Here is a 19,813-nt window from a genome sequence, read left to right as displayed (position 1 = left end):
TAACGGTTCAGAGAGGAGCGGGGCCTGAGGCGGCTGCCTGGGCCGGCCAGGAAGCGGCGGTTGAGTTGGAAGATATGACGCGGGACGTACGCCGGGTCCGCCGCCACGACGCTCGCCTCGCGTCATCACGTACAACACGAAGGGAGGAGGGAGCATGGAAGGATACAGGAAAGGCCCCCACCCCTTCCACGCTGGAGCAAGACCCACAGGTTGAAAGAGACTCTTCCTGGTTATTTTACGTCAATATTTGATTTAATTTTTGTCTTTGTGTTGTTTGTCTCTTTTCAGTTGTTTGCTATCATCTTCGTGGTCCTTTACAGCCATTTTGTGCTTCTTTGTCGTTATTTTACATCTATTTCCATTAATTGTTTATCTCTGTGGTCATATTGCATGTGTTGGTGTTCATTCTGTGCAGAGTCAGTCTCGTCTTGTTGGTCTTTGTGGTCGTTTTGCATCTGTTTTTACTGACATTTTTCTTATCAGACATGTGGTTTAAATATTTTCTCACTTCACACAGATTCTAAACTGGTCCTGGTCCAGGGGTAACCTGAGTTCAGTAATGTGCTCAGGCTTTATGCATACTCCAAATACTATAAAATATGGTGAGGTATGCTTCAGTGGTTTCTGCAAATTTGATAAGAAAGTGAGCGAAATTAATTGATTAATTTGTCGCACATGGAAGGCACAGAGTCAATTTCCACCTGGAAAAGGGAAAAATAGATGAAACATTAGGTCAGAAATTAAAAACAAAAACTCATAGTGAGTCAAAATCTTAATAAAGGAGGATTTATTATGAGCTCGCCAAAATTTGTGTAACACACCTTTTCTGTGTGTAGTTGCATCAGCTAAATGTTACCACGTGCAAAATAAGAAGGAATAATTACACTGATGACAATGTAGAATGAAACTCGGGAGATGGTGGTTGTGTAGAAAAGGTGCCATGTATTAAAAAATTAAAGGAAAACAAAACAGAAAATATACATAACATATGGCCACACAAAACTTCTTAATATCCAAGAACCAATAGCAGCTAATAATTAACTATCAAAATCAATCCCTTCTCTGTACAATGACCATGAAGCTAAATTATAAAACCCTCCAAACAATCATTAAACAATAACGTTGGACAGAAACAATAGAAATAGAAAGGAGAATAACCCTTCAATGCACCACAGATTCACACAATAAGAGGAACTTAGTTCATTTTTCCTAGCACAAGGGAAACAGTGGAAAAAGAGGGGAAATTGGGGGTTTGCTGGGTGAGATGTGTGGCTGTGAATTGGGGTAGGGATGAATGATTAGAGTCTGGCTGCAGCGTGACCTACCGCATCAGGATTATTAGTCAGTTCAGACCCCTGTGTCCATGTTGGATTAGCTCGCCATCACAGTGCTCCATCGAAGGCTTCGTACTCAACAACAAACTTGGCCGATTCCGGGATTCAGACCTTTCATTCAACAGGGTTTCATGAGCTTCATTGACATCTGCTGCCAGTAACAAGTTTAACCACCTCATACTCGACAGATTGTATATTGAATGCAGTTGTTGAACAAACGTTTCCAGCACCGACCTGCAGCAGCTCTTCTCCTTGCAGCGCCACCATTCATCTATCTACATGTATGTAATGTAGGTTGCCAGTCTGATTGGGTGCCAGGTGCAGATTTACCACAAGATTTACCTATAGCTACAGCCGCTGCTTACAGTTTACATTTTACCCGTAGTGACCTGGGTTATATGTAGGTTTCACCTGAAAAGTAAAAAAACTGACTTTGTGTCTCATAGTTTTTATTTTAAAAGTTACATTATTTTTTTTATCTTCACTGCAGCTCAGCACACAAACACTGTCTGGCTGCTTATACCCACATTATATGTTAATTAAGTAACTCCGACTGCTCACACCTCATTATAGCTTCAGATGAACATTTGACTCTGGGTTTGGTCCTTACATAGGTGCGTTAGGGAGTGGTCTTTTATGCATAGGAGAAAGGAACACACCTGCATATCTTAAGGTATACATGCCTCAACTGACTATTGTTTCAAGACAGACCTGAAAACAAGTGATCATATCCATTAGTGCAGGGTGCACTTTAACATCCTTATACATGTGATAGTTATATTATTTGTCAATGGTAAATATTGTCAAACAAACTTAGAGCATCTGTGGCCACAGACAAATACCTGACAAGGCGGTAACAATATGAGATGAACGACGTGTGGCTCCGTTTTTGAATGAATTATAGCAGCTGTGCACACAATGTGTGCTTTGTCATGATTCGGATTAGGCTGTTAGTTCCAGTGATGGGAAATCTGAATGCTACAGCACACAATGATATTTTAGACACTATGTCCCAGTGCACAAAGCTGGGTGCATGATATGTGTCCATTGTTACGATGTAAAGCTCCATGAGGCAACTTTGTGATTGGTGATATTGGACTATATAAATTAAATTTTACTTGACTTGACAATGTCATCACTCGTATCAGTTCAGAGAGCAGTGAGTGGGAGGGTTCTGCCAGACAGATTGGCAGCACGTCTTTGTAGCTCTTTTTTTCTAATAATCTATACATTTATTTAATATTTGACTCTGTGTTAACTGATCGCTTGTTCTTAACCCATCTATCTATCTTTCTTATCTCATCTCATCTGGATACTGTGGAGTTAACAGACACGTCCAGAAATCAGTAACAGATTAATAAGAACCACTTGTTCTCTGCACCAGAGATACTGATCACACTATGACAAGAATCACAGCAGAGTCTCATTTGCTTTTTACTTTGCATTTGTGAAAGTTGACATGCAATAACCTTTGTCCATTAGAATGTGTGTCAATCGTTGCCCAAATTATACCTTTCACATGCGTGCCATCTATTCACGGCATGCCTTTTGTGTTTCCAGCTGCAGCCACATGAGGACCTCTGCTGCGTCAGCCAAAGTAATGAGAAACTATGCATTGTGTATATAGTTCTTTGTATTGTGTCTTTTTTCACTTAAATACAGCATATATAATACAGTTAAATGATACTGGTTTGTTTGTCTTGTGTATCTGTATCTTGAGTTTTAATTAACTGTATTTACATTTAGTTGTTTTGTTTTATTTTATCATGTATGTTACAATAATATTTTGTACCATTAGTGATTTCTTTTTAGATTTGAATAAACGCAATATGAGTAAAGTCATGTTAAAGGTGGATTAAAACAGCATCATTGGTTCTCAATAAGCCATTTCCTTAAATTATACTTAAATGAATAACAGGCTTGGGACTTTCTAATGGTGGTGATACTGAATCCCATTCATGTGATGCTGTGAAGGAAAAGACAACCTGGCTGAAGGCAGTTTTTCTCGTGCAGTCTCTGGTTGCACTTCCTGCTCCTCCTCCTCTGAGCTAAATGCATGATCTTGTGTCCATGCATAACCGTATGAGCTTGGCAAACATTTGTGTATTTGATGAGGTTTTCCCAAATAAGCAGATTACACTGAATGGCCTCTTGTTTAAAGTTTTAAGTGTTTGTTTGTATAATGATTCCAGTGATAGTAAGGATCTAAAGTTTGTATTAGACCAACTTATCAGACAATAGGTGGTGCTTCTAGAAGAAGAAAAGACGTGATAAGCAAAACAAGAGGGTTGCTTTCCACCTCTGGGGACAACTGTTGGTGAGTAAAGGAATGAAGTTTTCTTGTTTTGTTGAACACTGTTTCCTCTAGACTGGTAAGTAAACAGCTGTTAATGCTAACGTTAGCTATGTAGCAATAGCAGAACCTACAAATAGCTCCTTTAAGTGGTGCTGCTCTTGGCTACCATCTTTTTTTGAATGGAAATATTTATAGAAAGTGATTTGTGCTAAACCAGATTTAGTTGATATTGTGACGACCCCTTCACCAGGGGACTATGTGTCCCTGTTTCTTTTTGTTGTTTTCCCTTTTCAGGTGCTGAATGCAGAGGTCTCATTAGCCTGATGTGCTACACCTGGGCCCAGTGTGCACCATGAAGGCCTTCCCAGTCAGTCCTGTCAAGGGCTCGAGTCAAATCAGCTTTATTGGCATGACAGATCAGAAACCTATATTGCCAAACCAGTACAGAAAATTATAAACAATGACAGCTGATTGATTAATGATTATACAATAATATGCAAATATCAACAATAATATTAATTAATTCATTTGATTGTGAAGCACTTCACAACTATTGTTTGTGAAAAGTGCTATATGAATAAACTTTGGTTGCTTATCCCCTTTTCGGTTGTGAAATGTCTTTTTTCTTATCTTACCCACATCTGACCTTATCTGTGGGAAATAAGAATAATGCATTTTGAAATGCTTGTAATGTTTTAAACTCTTGTAGACACTCACTTGATTTGTTTCATTCAGACTGCAGAGCCTCATATTTGCTTCAGCTGGACTTTAGAAAACTGGATTTTATCCTCCATCACTTCTACTGAAGTTGCATTAGCAAGGGATTTCTCTGCTGCCAGGATGGACAAGAGGATCAATTTCAGCCACCAAGAATTATTTCAATGTACTTACACTACAGGCATGTGAGTACTGTTTTAAAATAGACTGAATCTATCCTCTAACTATCAGGGTGAAAGAGCAAAAGAGGTCCTGTGTGACAAAGCAAGTGCCAAACATCATATTTGTAACAAGTGAGGCTAATGTTAAGATCGTTATCCACTAACTGATGATGGGATGAAAAGTGTAATGATCTGCAAGGCTGATCTATTAATTCCTTCAAACAATTTCCCTGTTGAGAACCCGTTCAGGATCAGAAACTGGTCTAAACAGGACACCGGTATCACTCACACTCTGTCAGCTCTGTGGTTTTTATTGCAAAACTGTGTTTACACAGGACCCGCCTCCACCCACCAGTGTCACTACTGTCGGACCCACAGCAACTCATTCAACAAGTAACAGTGGACAAACTGGCCGGGCTTCATCGTTGTACTTATTTGTTTGTAGAAAGGGATCGGTCACCTCTTCAGGCCCCAGCTACAGGACAAAAAACTTTTCTGAAAAATCCCCCACCAAACTGAAAGGAAGAAAACACTAGATCACTTCTGAAATCTAAAACCATTCACCAAACCAGATTAACTCTGTTTATATACCGAGGTTATAAACTGAGTGAATGATTTAAAACTTGAGAACATGTTCATCACTGGTAATTCACGCCCTTCATTGGAGGCAGTGAAATCTATGATGGAGCTGCAGTCGAAGAAATGTATTTCCCTTAATGGCGAACCTACGGTGGCCCTAAGAGCTCGAAGCACTGCGGCTTAAAAAAACACATGCAAAGAGACTAAACACAAACAAAATCAGACGACGTCCACATCACCGCGTTTTTATTTGGAAATGGCGTCTCAAACGAAAACAAATGTCCATCCAGACGAACGATCTCTGTCCAGACTATCACACCTGAAAACGCACACATACATGAGCAATGACGTACACTGGGCGTGCACGAGCCGGTGTAAAAAGGAAGCAGATTGTCTTCTCTGCAGTTCAATAGGTGCAAAAAATACTACGAACAAGGAACAGCAAAGTTAAAATAATTGAACTGCACAACAGCTGTTAGCGTAGCGAGTTCATAAGTTGGTGATGTCATTACTGGAAGCGCACTGATTTTAATTTATTGTTACAAACTTACCTGTTTCTAGATTATGTTATTTACTGTTTTATTGTTTTATTGTGATGTATTAGTTATCACTGAGATTTCTGTTGTGTACTTTAACGCCATACTGACGAGCGCATGCAGACTTCGCGGAGACACCTCGTGTTCCGTCACAGTCTGCGAAGCTCCGCCAAAATACTTTCCTTTTTATGGGTAAAAGTGTGTTTTATTTTATTTTACATGTGGAGATAAGCTCCCGACAACACTAACTAATGTTCTCTGATGATGTTGGGTGGTTGAAATGTATGTGGAGCAAGTTGCTGTGCAGGTTACTGTGTCGGTAACTCTGTTAGCTTCTCTAGTCGTTAGCTCATGGCTAATCCTGGCGACAGCGCTAACCACTGCACCACCGTGCAGCCCCAAGCCTCATGTGTTTAGTTTAATTTTGTTCTGCTGTATGCTGTGCTGCTTCGTTAATGAGAGCTGGCTGTGGAGGCTGAGTTTTCACCAGGTACATGTAATATTATTTTCATAGGTAAACTGTCACAGTCTGCTGTCTCCGGACTCTTGAACTCTGTGGAGGCTGATTTTTCTGTGTTTTATTCACCAGTGCCAAAATAAATTTGGGTCCAAGCCGAACAGTGACTGAGAATGTGTCATCATTTAATCTAAACAACGCAAGACTACTGACCCACTACACTAGCAAAGACAACAAGGTCAGTGACGCTTGTATATCATTATCCACGTTTCTTTCACCCCTTGTAGCCGAGGCTGATAAGACCCAATCAGGGAGCGGCCGTGTGTTTGTCATCAGTCAGTCATTTCCAAAGGTCTCTGTTTACGCCCGTTCAGACTACAACGCAACCCTGAAGTTTGCAAACTAAAACAGGGGCAGCAAGAAATAACTTCATCACTTTTCAGTGTCCTCTGGAAACACTTCTGTTGTGTTGTGAGTATTTGCAGCACAACTACGACCTTTCTGATGAAGTGGGACACTTTTAATAATCATAATAACATAACAATATGTCCACAGTTTTAGTGGGGCGTGTGCATGCTGATAAGGGCCGGGTCATTACTACTACTTTGTTTTAATCTGTGTGAACTCTGAGCCGTAGCAACACTGAAGCTTCAGGTGGACGCTATGACTAAATAAAAATAATATAAATACTCCAGCACATGTGCTTGTATTGGAATCTGCAGTTTTAATTCAGCAAAAATCTGTACAAGGTGTTTCAAGTCAATCCTGGCTGATCCAAGAAACCCACTGTTCAACCATTTTAAATTGCTTCTTTTCTGCAGATACAAACTGATACAAGTAATGATTTGTCATTTATTCCTGTTTGTTTAAAGTTATAATTGAACCTTGAATAAGGAAAATAAACCTGTTTTTTACATTAATGAACAGTCACTTGGTAAGAATAAAACAGAACATAACCATAGGTATTTTTAGATGCCAGCACACAAAGCTAAAAAACATGAAAATCTGGAGATGTTCTATAATGTGACCAGGTTAGTCAATCATTTCAGACTGAACGGTATCATAAACCAACAAGCTGTTCAGTTCACCTTGAGAGCAGATAACAACAGTGCTGGTGAGTTAAAATATAAACCACTTAAAGGTCATATATAGCTCACCTTTGGAACAGCTGATCTTTGGTCCAGGGTGTCGGGCAGATTGAAAGTGGACTTTTGCAACTTGTCCTCCTGTATGGCGTGGGACACTAATCAATCTAATAATTATTATTGTTTATTTATTATTAACTGGTTTTATTATTATTATTATTATTATTATTATTATTATCAACAATGAGCTAATGGACATACGAATTTCCCCTAGGGGATAAATAAAGTATCAATCTATCGATTTAATCCAGGATAAACTATGATGTCAAGACTGTAGTGACTCAGGTCAAACAGGTTTGTTTATTTAAACTTGATTTGACTAGAGGACTCTCTTCCTCCTGTCTCTCCCTTTTTGATTATGGAAATCACAGGTGATGGTATTTCTAAGGCTGCCTCCAGATCAACTTCAGCCTTGTGTCAAAAAATGAAGCATCACTCCGATGACCTGCTTTTATAACCACGTGTATGTGCTGTTTTGATATGTATAAGCTGTTTTGTGTGTGTGTGAACTGGAATGTGATGTTAGGTTTTGCTCTGTATTTGACTTGAAAAAGAAGTTGATTTGAATGAGGTCACTGTGGCAGCTGTGTCCACAGGTAACACAACTCAACTGGCCCAAGTCTGGCCCATATATTTCCACGTCTGGGCAGATTCTGGCTGTTATCCTCCTGTATTGGCCTGTATTGATCCAGATGTGGAAGTAGCATCTGACAGTCGCGCTGTATATGGTCCAAATTTGGGCTTTTGAACCAGGCGTATACTGGGTAACTACAAGTATTTTACTATCTGGGAAGTCTTAAAGACCTTTTTGATACTGCTTATAATGCAATTCAATACCAAAGTGTGTATAGCAAGAATTCCTAATAATGTGATTAATTAATTGATGAACATGACCTGGACCCATGTATAGATTATTGAACATGCCCCGGGCCCTCCTGGCCTATGGATGAAGTGACTGTGAATATTTCTTGTTTGAAAATTCAGTTAAAAGACACAACATGACCATAAAGAGACACAAAACAAGTATGACAAGAAACGAAATGACTACTAAGACCACACAGACAAAAGAATCAGTACAAATAGACACAAAATAACCACCAAGAGAAGCAAAATGACAACAAACACACACAACAACGAAGTACAGATGCAGAACAACCATGAAGAGACACTGTGCCCCTTGCCCCAGGTGAACAGGTTAGCCTATTAAAAGATAAATAATTTGTCAACTAAATTGTGATTCGATACCGTTTACCTCACATTTGTTGTGACTAAAGATAAAATATTTGGTAACTTTCCAGAACTGTAAAAGAAATCTTATATACTTTACTATAAACCGCTGTGGAGTGTTTCAGTAATTAACCCTCACCTGTTGATGAAAGACGCTCCAGACAGTGGTGAGGCAGGAAGCAGCATCCAGGGAGGCTGCGTTTGCATATCAGGCTAATAAAGGTCTTATCAGGCAGCGCTGTCAAGCTTTATTCAAAAATCAAACATATGTTCTTTCATTATAATACAACAGTTTGAAAGGGTTTACCATCGTCATCAATATCAGGTTGATGTACTACTGCCATATTGATCAGTAAACAGTTAAGCTGTGCTGATCAGGTTCTTCACTGCAGGTGGTAAAATCCTCCAATCCTTCTCATTGAACTCATCATGCGTGTAGTATGTATGAAGGATGTGTGTCCTGTTGGCATTGTTTCAGGAGCCACTAGTTGCACCAGAAACTCACACCACAAAACGAGCCGAGTTAACTTTTCAGTTTCACGAGAAAAAGACGCACTTTTTTTCTTCTTCTTTGAAGTCGATAAAACACGATTGCGAATTTCTGTGTTTCCATTGACTGATGATTTTTCCTCTCACGATTAAACATGGCAGCGGATTTCCAGCATCTGCTTGTTGTTGGGACCCTTGTCTTATTTAATCGAAGGTGCAAGTGATGACAGAAAGGCCAACGCCTTTTATCTGGCAGCGGTCAAGCATCAGGGACCTTTGGGAGACAACAGTCTGCAACGTTTGGATGTCACGTCATTACTCACGTCATGTCATGTGACTTCAATGTGGAAAAAGTGTTTTAATTTCACTTCAGCTAAATATCGCTTTGTCAAATAGTCTGAAAAACCACCTCATGCGAGGGTTTACTTGCGACATTTGAATTTTTTTAAAAATTTGCATATAATATAAAAAATTATAAAAATAAGGAAATGTTTTATTACTTTTCCTGTGACATCCCTGGTCCTACATAATATTACCCCTCAAATGTATTTAAACATGCTGCTTGACGGATCGTACTGAGAATGATTAAGTGCATTCACAGCAGTAATCACAAACCTTTCTCTGAATCCTGTGTTTCACCTTTAATAAACTCCTGAACAAATATTGATCTTTACACTATTAATGGTTTATCAGGAAAGTACAGCTGACTCCTCTGGGTGCTGCCGACTGCAAGGCTCATGTGGTGACGTGCACTTGTGAGTTAATAGACACAATATTAATCCAGCTGCCTTGAACTGAATGAAGCCACAGTTAGATGTTACGTGACAGCTGCTACTGACGGGTTAGTGTGAGTCAAGTTAACCCTGACGGAGTGCGTCTATAGTTATTCAAAGTTCTTTGATGCTAGTTTAATAATTCAAAGGGATCATGGAGCCAGTTTCACACACACACACACACACACACACGCACACACACACATACACAGAAAATAAATTTAAAATGTGAGCACCAGCGATATCTTCTTTTTTCATTGTAGAAATTTAAAATTTAATAATGTTTTGTTCATATCCACCGACGCACAGGTGAACACTGGCACTTTTTTCCCCCCAAGCACTGGTTTAATGTCAAAGTAATTGGTTTCTTACATTTCTTACGCAAAGCTTGACAGACCTGCTGGGCCTGTTCTGGGCGGAGGGTCCACACTCCAGTGGTAATTCCAGTTTCCCTTGTTTGCCTATTTTCACTATCTCCCTCATGTCTCCACATCCCCTCTCTCTCTCTCTCTCTCTCTCTCTCTCTCGCTCCGTGTGTGTGTGTGTGTGTGTGTGTTTGTGTGTGTCTGTGTGTATCTGTGTGTGTGTGTGTGTCTGTGTGTGTGTGTATCTGTGTGTGTGTCTGCTTCACCTTGTGGTGGAAAAAAGAAGTACTACGGCTCTTCACCCTTGATAGTTCTCTGTGGTGTTTGGGCCTTATAACAAAGGATTTCATTTATGACAAGTGTTATACAACGTCAGTATTTATTTCAGATTAGTTGGGTATATGAAACATTGTCATTCTCACTGGTTTGCTCTGAGGTTTGCCAGTTTTTATCCCTGATTAATGTTTTTTGAATAAACAGGAAATGGCAGTGTTCACTAATCTCATCTCAATTTAAAGAGGAAGCCAATTTAAATATGTAACCCCATATGTAAATATTAACTGACAAATAATTGGGGTGTTGTAGTACAGTGGGACGGGGCCTGAGTTCGTCTGGAGATGGCGCTACCTGTGATAAATGTGATATAAAATAACTTGGCGGTGCCTCCAATAACATTTACGAAGTAACACAAAATTTTGGTACTTACCCTTTAAAATAAAAGTTCCCTTTAACCTATTTAATATGTATACAAAAAGTATCACCCTTGTAAGTACAACACAGGATTTAGTGGAAACAACAATAATTATTTATTGTAAAGTTACGAATTGGATTTCCAAATTAGTCAAATAGTTCACTGTTGACTTTTAAGTAGGACTATGCATTAATAAAAGTATTCAAAACTCTCATTTGGTCTGGAAGGTTTGACACACAAATGATGAACCCAATGATAAAATGTGAAATCAAATAAACAAGTAAACTCAATGTCTACAACCCACACTCACACACACATTCACGCAGGGCTATTAAACATAAACAAAACGTTGCAGGCCTGGTCGAAGCTTGTGAGCGTGGAGGCCGAAAACGAATGGCCGTTTCACTAGGTTTTAACCAGCATAAACAAATAAAAAGCACGTGCACAGGGTTAATGGTGTACTCACGAGTCCAGCAACAGTCAGAGAATAAGATGGAAAAGATTAAAGAGATGCTTCACTACCCCACAAACAAACGTGGTCAATCATATGGATCTTAAAACTAACACCACCCTTTTATCTCTGACTTTTAACTGTATACGAAATGACTTTTTAAACATATTTACACTTCATGAACTATTATTTATTAGCAACACAAACATTTTAATATCTGTATATGAATGAATGAAAATAATAGCCACAGGGCTACAAATACAATCTTCTTCCTCTGCACCCAAGATACAAGATAATGTCAGAATATCAACCAAACATGAATGGGCCCAAACGGTTGACCATAGGGAGTTTCACATAAATATTTCTAAACTTTACATACCAGGACTTGTCGTCACAGTGAGGGTGCCAGCAGAAAGTCTCTGTTCAGTCCGTGTACTGACTAAATGAAACAAGATACAGCATGTTAACTCGTGTTTGTAGGTGGATTTCTGAAGACATCCTGTTTCCTCTTGGGGACGATATGAATCTATATAGAAAACTCCAAGCTCCACACTTAACAAACAGACGTCAGAGTTGTATCCAGCTTTTCATATAACTCTCAGGTAAATAAGCGATTTTCCCAAAATGTTTCATTCAAGACTTTAAGATGTTGGAATAAAGAGGCTGAGATCCCCAGACCACAAGTACACAAATGTATGTGGATGGCCTCAGTATCAGCGCTAAACTATTTAACACCTGATTGTTATCAATGTTGTGCTACATGTGGATCAAAGCGGAGCGGAGACAAAGTACACCTGATGCTGATAACGTCCAGCTGATGGTGTGATGTGTTTGCAGACTGTAGGGAAAAGCAAATAGGAGGAAAAATACCAGTGAAATACGTATCACCACCGCAATTGTGCAGGACGCCTTCTCTAGTAACTGTGAGTAATGTGATTCGATTACATAGTTATTAGTTTACATGGAAGAATATAAAGGACACATAAGAGGTCAAAGCTCATTGATGAGGTGTCAGTAGATGGTTGGAGGTGGTTAAGGAAGAGATTAAATGGGTTTCCATCCGTTTCTTTTGGGTTTTTTTTTTTTCACTTTTTCAATTTGCACAAAAAAGAGGTAAAATGTAAAAGTAAAAATGAGATATATTGCAAAAAACGAAAAAAGACGTATGATAATTATCTCACACATGGCGACACTGAACTAAAAAAGCTTATTGTATGAAGTGAGATTTCCATCTGTTGTTTGATTATAGATCAGGTCTAGTTTCTATATTGATACTGGGAAAGTATCAAAGCCTCAGTTCACAGAGAAACACACACGGCCTGTATTCAGACAATGAGCCTTTAAACAAGCCGTCACGACTTCTGTAACTTGTGATGTCACAAGAAAGCAGTCACCACTCTCAGCCTCGCCCTTTCAACCTTGCAGGATTTGGTTTCTCTGCGTGTTTTTGCGAAATCTGCTATATTTTTATTATATTGCTCAGAAAACAATCAGCCAATCTCAAACCTCTCTTCTGATTGGCTCACCAACCTGTTACTAGATCTCCAGAGAGAAGCCTGAGAGAGGAGATGTAAAAGTACATTGAGATGGTTTTTGGTAATGAAAACCACAAATATATCTTCTCATGGATCAACACAGGATAAGTGTAAAATACGAGACCTTTAAATTAGCCCCATTTCAGCCAGCGATAACATTAAAATGCTGATCACACATCTGTGATAATAATCTAATAATATATGTAACACCTTTAACACCTTAAGCTCATTTTGTGGATGATTATTTAATACTTCCACTTAAGTGAAAGATCTGAACTATGAGGGATTTCAGCATGAAACACACACAGCAACAATTCACCTCATGACTTCAAATCCAACAAAATAACCAAAGGTTTGGTGAAAAATAAGTAATTAATCCTAAAATAGAATACTCCTGTATCTCAACAAAAGTGCACAAAACTATAAGTCAATTACCTTTTGCTCTCACACACACACACACACACACACACACACACACACACACACACACACACACACACACACACACACTCTTCTCTCAACACACAAACACACAAACAGGTGTCACTCATGCGATAAAGGAGCAACAGCTCAGCTAAGAAGAGCTGTGGCTGACCTAAGCCTCTGGAGGTTCCTCAGCTTTTCATTGGCTTTGAGGCAAAAGAAGAAGAAAAAAAAAAACACTTGCAAACCAAGGGGTGGAGCAAACAAAGGTGTGGCTTCCCTGCAGGTAGAAAAGGACACAGTGCCATGGTTACTCGCTCGAGCCAGGAACTTGCAGCTAAAGAAGCAGAATCCCAGTGAGTCTGAGAGGCAGCGGGATCCATGAGTAAAGACCAGGAAAAACATTTCAACGTTCATTGCTGCTTTTTGACATAACACACAAGTTAGAGTTGCACTTAACTGCAACTGAACCTTCGCATGAATTTTTCAGTGGAGCAACAGCAACAGCAACTTTTTCTTTTTTTTTTTTTTTTTTTTTTTTGCTTCACATGGAAAAGGATGAAAACCCGTGTTAGAAACTGGATTTCTTAAGGGAGAAGAAAGGTACGTGTGTTTTCAACTTTATTATCTGCATTTCTGAGGAAGCGGAGAAAAGAGGAAGGAAGGTACTGTTAAAGGTTATGAAAGTCTCACAGGTTTTATTTTACATTAGTAAATATATGAAAAGTTTAAAGGGCACAAAGCTAAAACATGGCGTTATTTAATGTTGTTAAGTTATCGTTATCATTAAGGGGTTATCTGTGAACCAATCTAAGCCTTTGCTCTAAACAACAGCTATTTTTTAAGCACAAACACTGAAAGCAGATCTCTTTCCTCTCTGTTCACAACCTGTCTCACTGTCTTTTCTCTCCTCTCAGCCAGGGAGTGATGGATGGTGGGAAAATGGCAGAAGGCAGGAGATGTTGTATTTGGTCACGGCGCCACTGCTTCTTCTGCATTCTGGTGTTGGCGGCTCTTTTGTTTTTTTACAGCACAAACATGAAAGAAATGCCAACAGACTGGAACCCTAGACAGTGGATTCAGTATACTGCACCAAAATGGTGGAAACAGTTAAACGGTCACATCAGGAATGAGTTCAACACCAGCAGACCCGGATCTACGTCTCAACTGACCACTGCTGCTGCTGGGTTTACATCTGCAAATAACTCAGTGGTTTTTCCACAAACTGAGAATATAACTTCAACACAGGTGACAAACGTGACTATAACAACCCTGACTACAAATGCTCGAGCGGTGCCAACACCGGCTCCTTATGTGTCTCCGGGACCGTACTTAGTGGAATACCCCTCGGAGTACCACTTCCTTATAAACGAGCCACAGAAATGTGAGCAGCAGAAACCTTTCCTGGTTCTTGTGGTTCCCGTGGCGCCCCAAAACAGGGCACACCGCGACATCATCCGCAACTCATGGGGAGGTGAAAGTCTGATCCTGGGCAGAGTGGTGAGCCTGTTCTTCCTGCTGGGGCTGCACAGCGGAGAAGGGGGGGAGCAGCTCAAAGAGCAGCTGCTGCAGGAGAGCAAAGAGCATCAAGACCTGATCCAGAGCGACTTCGTGGACTGTTACAAGAACCTGACCATCAAGACCATGGTGATGCTGGAGTGGCTGGACTCGTACTGCTCCAGCGTCTCTTACGCCATGAAGATTGATTCAGACATGTTTCTAAATGTACCCAACCTCATTAATATGTTAATAAGCGCTCCAAAGACAAACTACATGACCGGACTCGTGGCGAGCGAAGGTGCAGTTCTGAGAGATCCAAAATCTAAATGGTTCTTACCTGTGGAGGTTTACCCTCACCCGGTGTATCCACGTTATGCTTTGGGTCTGGGCTACATCTTTTCTTTAGACCTCGCCAAAAAGCTTGTGGAGGCATCCAGACACGTTAAAGCTGTTTACATTGAAGATGTGTATTTGGGGCTTTGCATGCAGCACTTGGGCATCCCTCCCACTAACCCCCCAAACTGGAGTTATTTTAATGTCTTTCCTGTGTCGTACAGTCGCTGTGCTTACTCCCGGCTCATCGCCACCACGACTCAGGAAAACATCGATCGTGTGTGGATCTGGAAGGACTTAAAAAAGCCAGGCCGAACCTGCTAGTAGGACACAGCTAAAGACGACGTAATGTGCTGACAACCAGGACTGAAGTTATAAGTTAAGTTATGTTTAAACAAATCACCTCGCCTTTCAGATTTCAGTGTTAAACGAGCAGGATTTTCTGCCATTGCTCTGTGGCTCAACACTGGACTCTTATCCAGCATTTTAGGGAAGTTTATTATTCATTAACCAGCAAACGACTAAAAAAAGGAAAACGAAATGTGAACTGAAGAGATGACAGCACAAACTGACAGCTAGTATTTTTACAATACAGAAGATATACAGATCTAAAGGGGTAAAATAAACTGTATGTAGATGATTAATATAAGACTATTTTTTTGTTGTTTTTAAGAATGTATTTTGAGTTTCCACAAAGTGAAATTTCTCAACCTTGAGGTCTGATGTACTAATTTTCTAGTAATGAATTTAATGAATTAATTTAAAGTGGCAACATAATGATGTCATCATCATCATGCCACGTCATGCCATGAAAGGTTTCTAAACTCTATAGTTCACTGTCACTGCAACAAGCGCTCTGTGCTCAGTTGTGCCGCTAGTGAATCAACAACATGACGGAAACAGACAGTTTTAAGTGTGTTTGAATGGTGAGATTATAGAGAAGGACTGAGCACATTAAATGTTGTAACATGTTGAGTCTGATGACTCATTCATAAACCAAGAAGTTGAGAAGCTGTAAAGTAATAGAAGTCATCACACTGTCGATAATTAACAGGCATGTAGACATGTATCTGCCAAATCCAAAGAAAGGGGACAGATAAATCATAGCCTTGGGGAAAATACTGTCATTTCAGTTTTAAGCCTTCATTTTCTAACACTTTTGCGCTCAACAAAGGGAAAGCAGCTCAATTGCCCAAAATTAAAGTAGCAATGAGCAGGTTTCAGGTTTGACAAAGCTGCGTGAAGCCACTGTAGTTTGCTTAATCCTGTTTAAAGAAGGAAGTGAGACTAACCAAAGTCTTCATCATTTCATCATCAGTTTCATCATCTCAGATTATGGTTTGTGGCCCAATATTCACTAAGCCCCGCCCCTTGCACAGATATTTTGCTTGATATTTTGCCTTTTTTTTTCAACTGTTCATGCTCATTTGTGGTAGAAATGTGTATCTCATTCCCCAATGGCTGATAAAGTGAAAATCCAAAAAGTTTTATTCGTTTTACTGTTTTTCAGTTTATGCAAATTGGCATCATTGGCATGAACTTTCATGGTCTAAAAGACTTGGAGACTTTTTTTTTTGTAGAGCTCATTGAACTCGAATTGTGTGTCAAAATTCAAGTCAAACGGACTTTGTGGTTCTGAGGGGCATGGCCTTTTCAAAGTTGCATTTTTTGTGCTTTAATTACAGCGCCAGCATCAAACCGATTGGGCTCATTTTTCTTGGGATTCACATGCACATCAGTTCCAGTTATTGAGCCATTTCATGTTTGTAGCTCATTCAAGCTCATGGGAATTTGAGCCGCAGCGGCAGCAGGCAAATGATAAAAATGACCTCACACAAACACAGAGGGATAATTAATAAGTGAACATAACACTGCTTTTTTTTTTTCCACTCATGGGTCGACAGAGAAATCTGTGTGTAAAATCTGTCAAGACGCCTCACAACATTCAGACATTTGTGATGATTTCTGACACAATTTTTAAAAAGCTCAGTGTCGGGTGTCGGGTGTCCATATGAGCACTAAACCAGCATTTGTTTTCTGTAATCACTCCTCCTGTCTATACTGACTACAGAGAGAACCTCCCAACATGTTTCCACTGCAAGTGACTGGGGACAAAAACCCACAGTCTGTGCTCAACTGTTCATTTGAAGGTGTCATATCAGGCTTCAGCAGTAAATAAAAATCAAGGTGTCGACCAAAGCAAAGTGTTTTTAGTATAAAATTCCCTTTGTGTGTTTCTTGTTCAGCTGCAGTAACACAAAGAGGGTATTTTATTTTTTAAAATGTTAAAAATACTGTTACATATAAAATAATTTATATGTTTGTGACGCTATTTTGAAAATATATAACCAGGGGAGACCACTTTCAAAATAAAATCCCCACTTTTACGGTCCCAGAAGGAGTTGTTAACAATGTCCAGTAATACCTCAATAATTAAATATTTCTGTTACCGGTGACACTTTATAATGAAGGTAAAAAAATACACATTGGTCCGTTTTAACTCATGCACAATGATTTAATGCGTGAATTCATGAAAGATGTATCGTGAATTCCTTGTGCACATCATTAAGAATCAATTAAGTCACTATCAGTTAAGGTGATCATTGAACTCACAGTTACTTAGACACATTTATTTACATTTTATTACGAGTCCATTCACAGAGAAAAGGGAACTTCCAACCCACATACATGTGATCACATGGGATGTGGGCAGGAGTTAAGGTTTAGACTGTTGAGACTGTTGTTTAGTCACATAGCAACAACCAGTTTGATTTTAAATAGCCTAAAATTTCTGTGAACGACGTCCCATTGGGTTTTCAAAGCCTGATGAGTAATTTTATTTGAGCTGCTTTGGTGGTATCACAGTTTATTAAAGCATTAAGTAACTGTTTGTTATTTATTAACTGTTGACTAATACTGACTTTATAATTTTCTTAATTCATGCTGTAAATCAGCATGACTTGTGCATGTATTGAACCCCTATTATAAAGCCTATTTATTTTTGTATTCATCTTGTTCCTTCGATCGGTTCCTGTATAAATAGGCTGTGAAAAATCTCTTTAGGCTGTGTCCTATTGGGAGTTTGGCTGAGGTATCATTTTAATCCACATAGTGACAAATAGTGTATAATTTTGTATAATTTCACAGTTCATAATGGCATTTAAATGTTGTGTCTTTATCACTTACATGGCTTGTTTGAATGTCTCTCAACACTGACTGTGCTGTTTTAATGATTTTATCCATTAAAAGCACTTTACAACACAGATGCTACAGAAAGTTCATTTTTTAATTAGTAAAATGTAGTCATAATAAGAGAAATTTTGTCTTTATGATAACCTCTTTACTTTTAATCTCTTCAACACTTAAAAACACCATATGAATATTTAGTAAATGGTTTATAAAACACTATTATGTAGCTGTAAGCACATATGATGACATTTGCCATCATGACATGTTCATGATTTTAAGACTTAGATTAAGCAGTCATAGCTGTTGACAAATGAAATCTTACATGTGCATCTACACCTACATTATGATGTCTTAGAAACACATGAACTGTTTAAAGAGTGATATAAATTCTAAATATGGGGATAAATAGTAGTGTCAGTGTCACCTGATACACCTTCCACCACAATGTTTTTACATCATATATCATTAACAAATATTTGTTTTAACTTTTATATTTATATAGTCTACTGTAAGATATGAAAGGCTTTTAATAAACTATTGAATATACTGCAATGTGTGATATTGCAACCAGCTTCATTGATAATTACAACTACAGATAAATCAAATTATTTTGTGTATCAAATGAATGATTGTGGATTTTCTTGCACTCGTTGATTTTCAGCGGACTTCCCTGATGATTGATGACATTAAACAAGGAAAAGCTGTAAAGTGAATGTTGTGATGCAGAGACACCATGTGGACTTTTTGTGCACTACAACTGTGTGTGTGTAATAAATGTCTAATGTCTAAGGAATGGTTCAGAAAATGCATTTGTATATTTACAGTATTTTGATTATATTTGTTTCAGTTATAGGTAAAACATTAGAAGTTTAATATTGTATTGAATATTAAAAAGGCAACATTTAGGATGTATCATTACTGTGACTGTGAAAATACAGTTGGTTTGTTGGATTCCAGACATTTTTATTGGTAACATGACTCTGGCAACGCTGGCTGGTCGACCACTTTGTATTTTGAGACATGAACTAATTCAGGCAGAAGATTATTCCTTGCATCAGAAGTCCAGCTTTAATATTAAGACAAATACAATACTGTGCAAAAGTTTTAGGCACTTTTGCTTTCGGCAATGGTTGGTCACACCAAATATTGATTTGATTTAGGTTTAAATCTTTCTGTTTGATAAATCGATAAATAAAAACTATTATTCTTGAAAGCATCTTCACTTGCTGCTTAAAACATCTGCACAGGGACAGTACTATATTTGTTTTAGAAAATATTAAATACATAATATTAAAGGGTCATCTCTTTGGTTCAGACTGTAGAAGTACACTGTGCTGCTGGGGGCTGCTCTCACTTCCATATAACATGCGGCTGCTTTTCCATTGAAAAACCGGTTTATAATATGATCCTCTCAGGGAATAATTATACTTCCGATACAGGTAATTGTGTACGTGTGCAGGTGTTTTCTCAACTGGAGTCAGTCAGTGAATTGGAATGTTTGACAAAAGAAAGCCTTTAATTATAAATAACTATCTACTGCACACCATGAGATTAGTCATGTCACGAGGGGGTAAATTATATCAAATCAATTATATTTTATTGGTTAGATAGA

General features: G+C 38.8%; 1 protein-coding gene and 1 long non-coding RNA gene across 3 annotated transcripts; both read left to right on the top strand.

Moving 5' to 3' along the window:
* Positions 1-82: 82 nt before the first annotated feature.
* Positions 83-4,232, top strand: LOC111656634 (uncharacterized). Of its 2 annotated transcripts, XR_015437383.1 has the most exons (4): positions 83-209; positions 2,895-2,931; positions 3,569-3,651; positions 3,925-4,232. It is a non-coding gene; the product is annotated as an uncharacterized LOC111656634 (long non-coding RNA). The 2 variants fall into 2 exon arrangements; XR_002760881.2 differs by lacking the exon at positions 83-209 and having other exon boundaries at positions 615-2,931.
* Positions 4,233-12,931: 8,699 nt separating this feature from the next.
* LOC111656640 (beta-1,3-galactosyltransferase 1-like) lies at positions 12,932-18,990 on the top strand. Its single transcript, XM_023408438.2, has 2 exons — positions 12,932-13,782; positions 14,097-18,990. Exon 2 carries the CDS (start codon positions 14,107-14,109, stop codon positions 15,334-15,336), a length of 1,230 nt encoding a protein of 409 aa, XP_023264206.1. The 5' UTR covers positions 12,932-13,782; positions 14,097-14,106; the 3' UTR covers positions 15,337-18,990.
* The last annotated feature ends 823 nt before the right edge of the window (positions 18,991-19,813 follow it).

The sequence above is a fragment of the Seriola lalandi genome, unplaced genomic scaffold (genome assembly GCF_002814215.2).
Source record: "Seriola lalandi dorsalis isolate HSWRI2012SDOR001 ecotype SW California unplaced genomic scaffold, Sedor1 jcf7180002054361, whole genome shotgun sequence".
NCBI lineage: Eukaryota > Metazoa > Chordata > Actinopteri > Carangiformes > Carangidae > Seriola > Seriola lalandi.
Note: the sequence above shows the minus strand (reverse complement) of the source record. Positions and strands in the feature narration are given on the sequence as shown.

Coding starts and splice junctions, on each gene's coding strand:
- LOC111656640 (XM_023408438.2), top strand. CDS start 14,107: ATGGATGGTGGGAAAATGGCAGAAGGCAGGAGATGTTGTATTTGGTCA.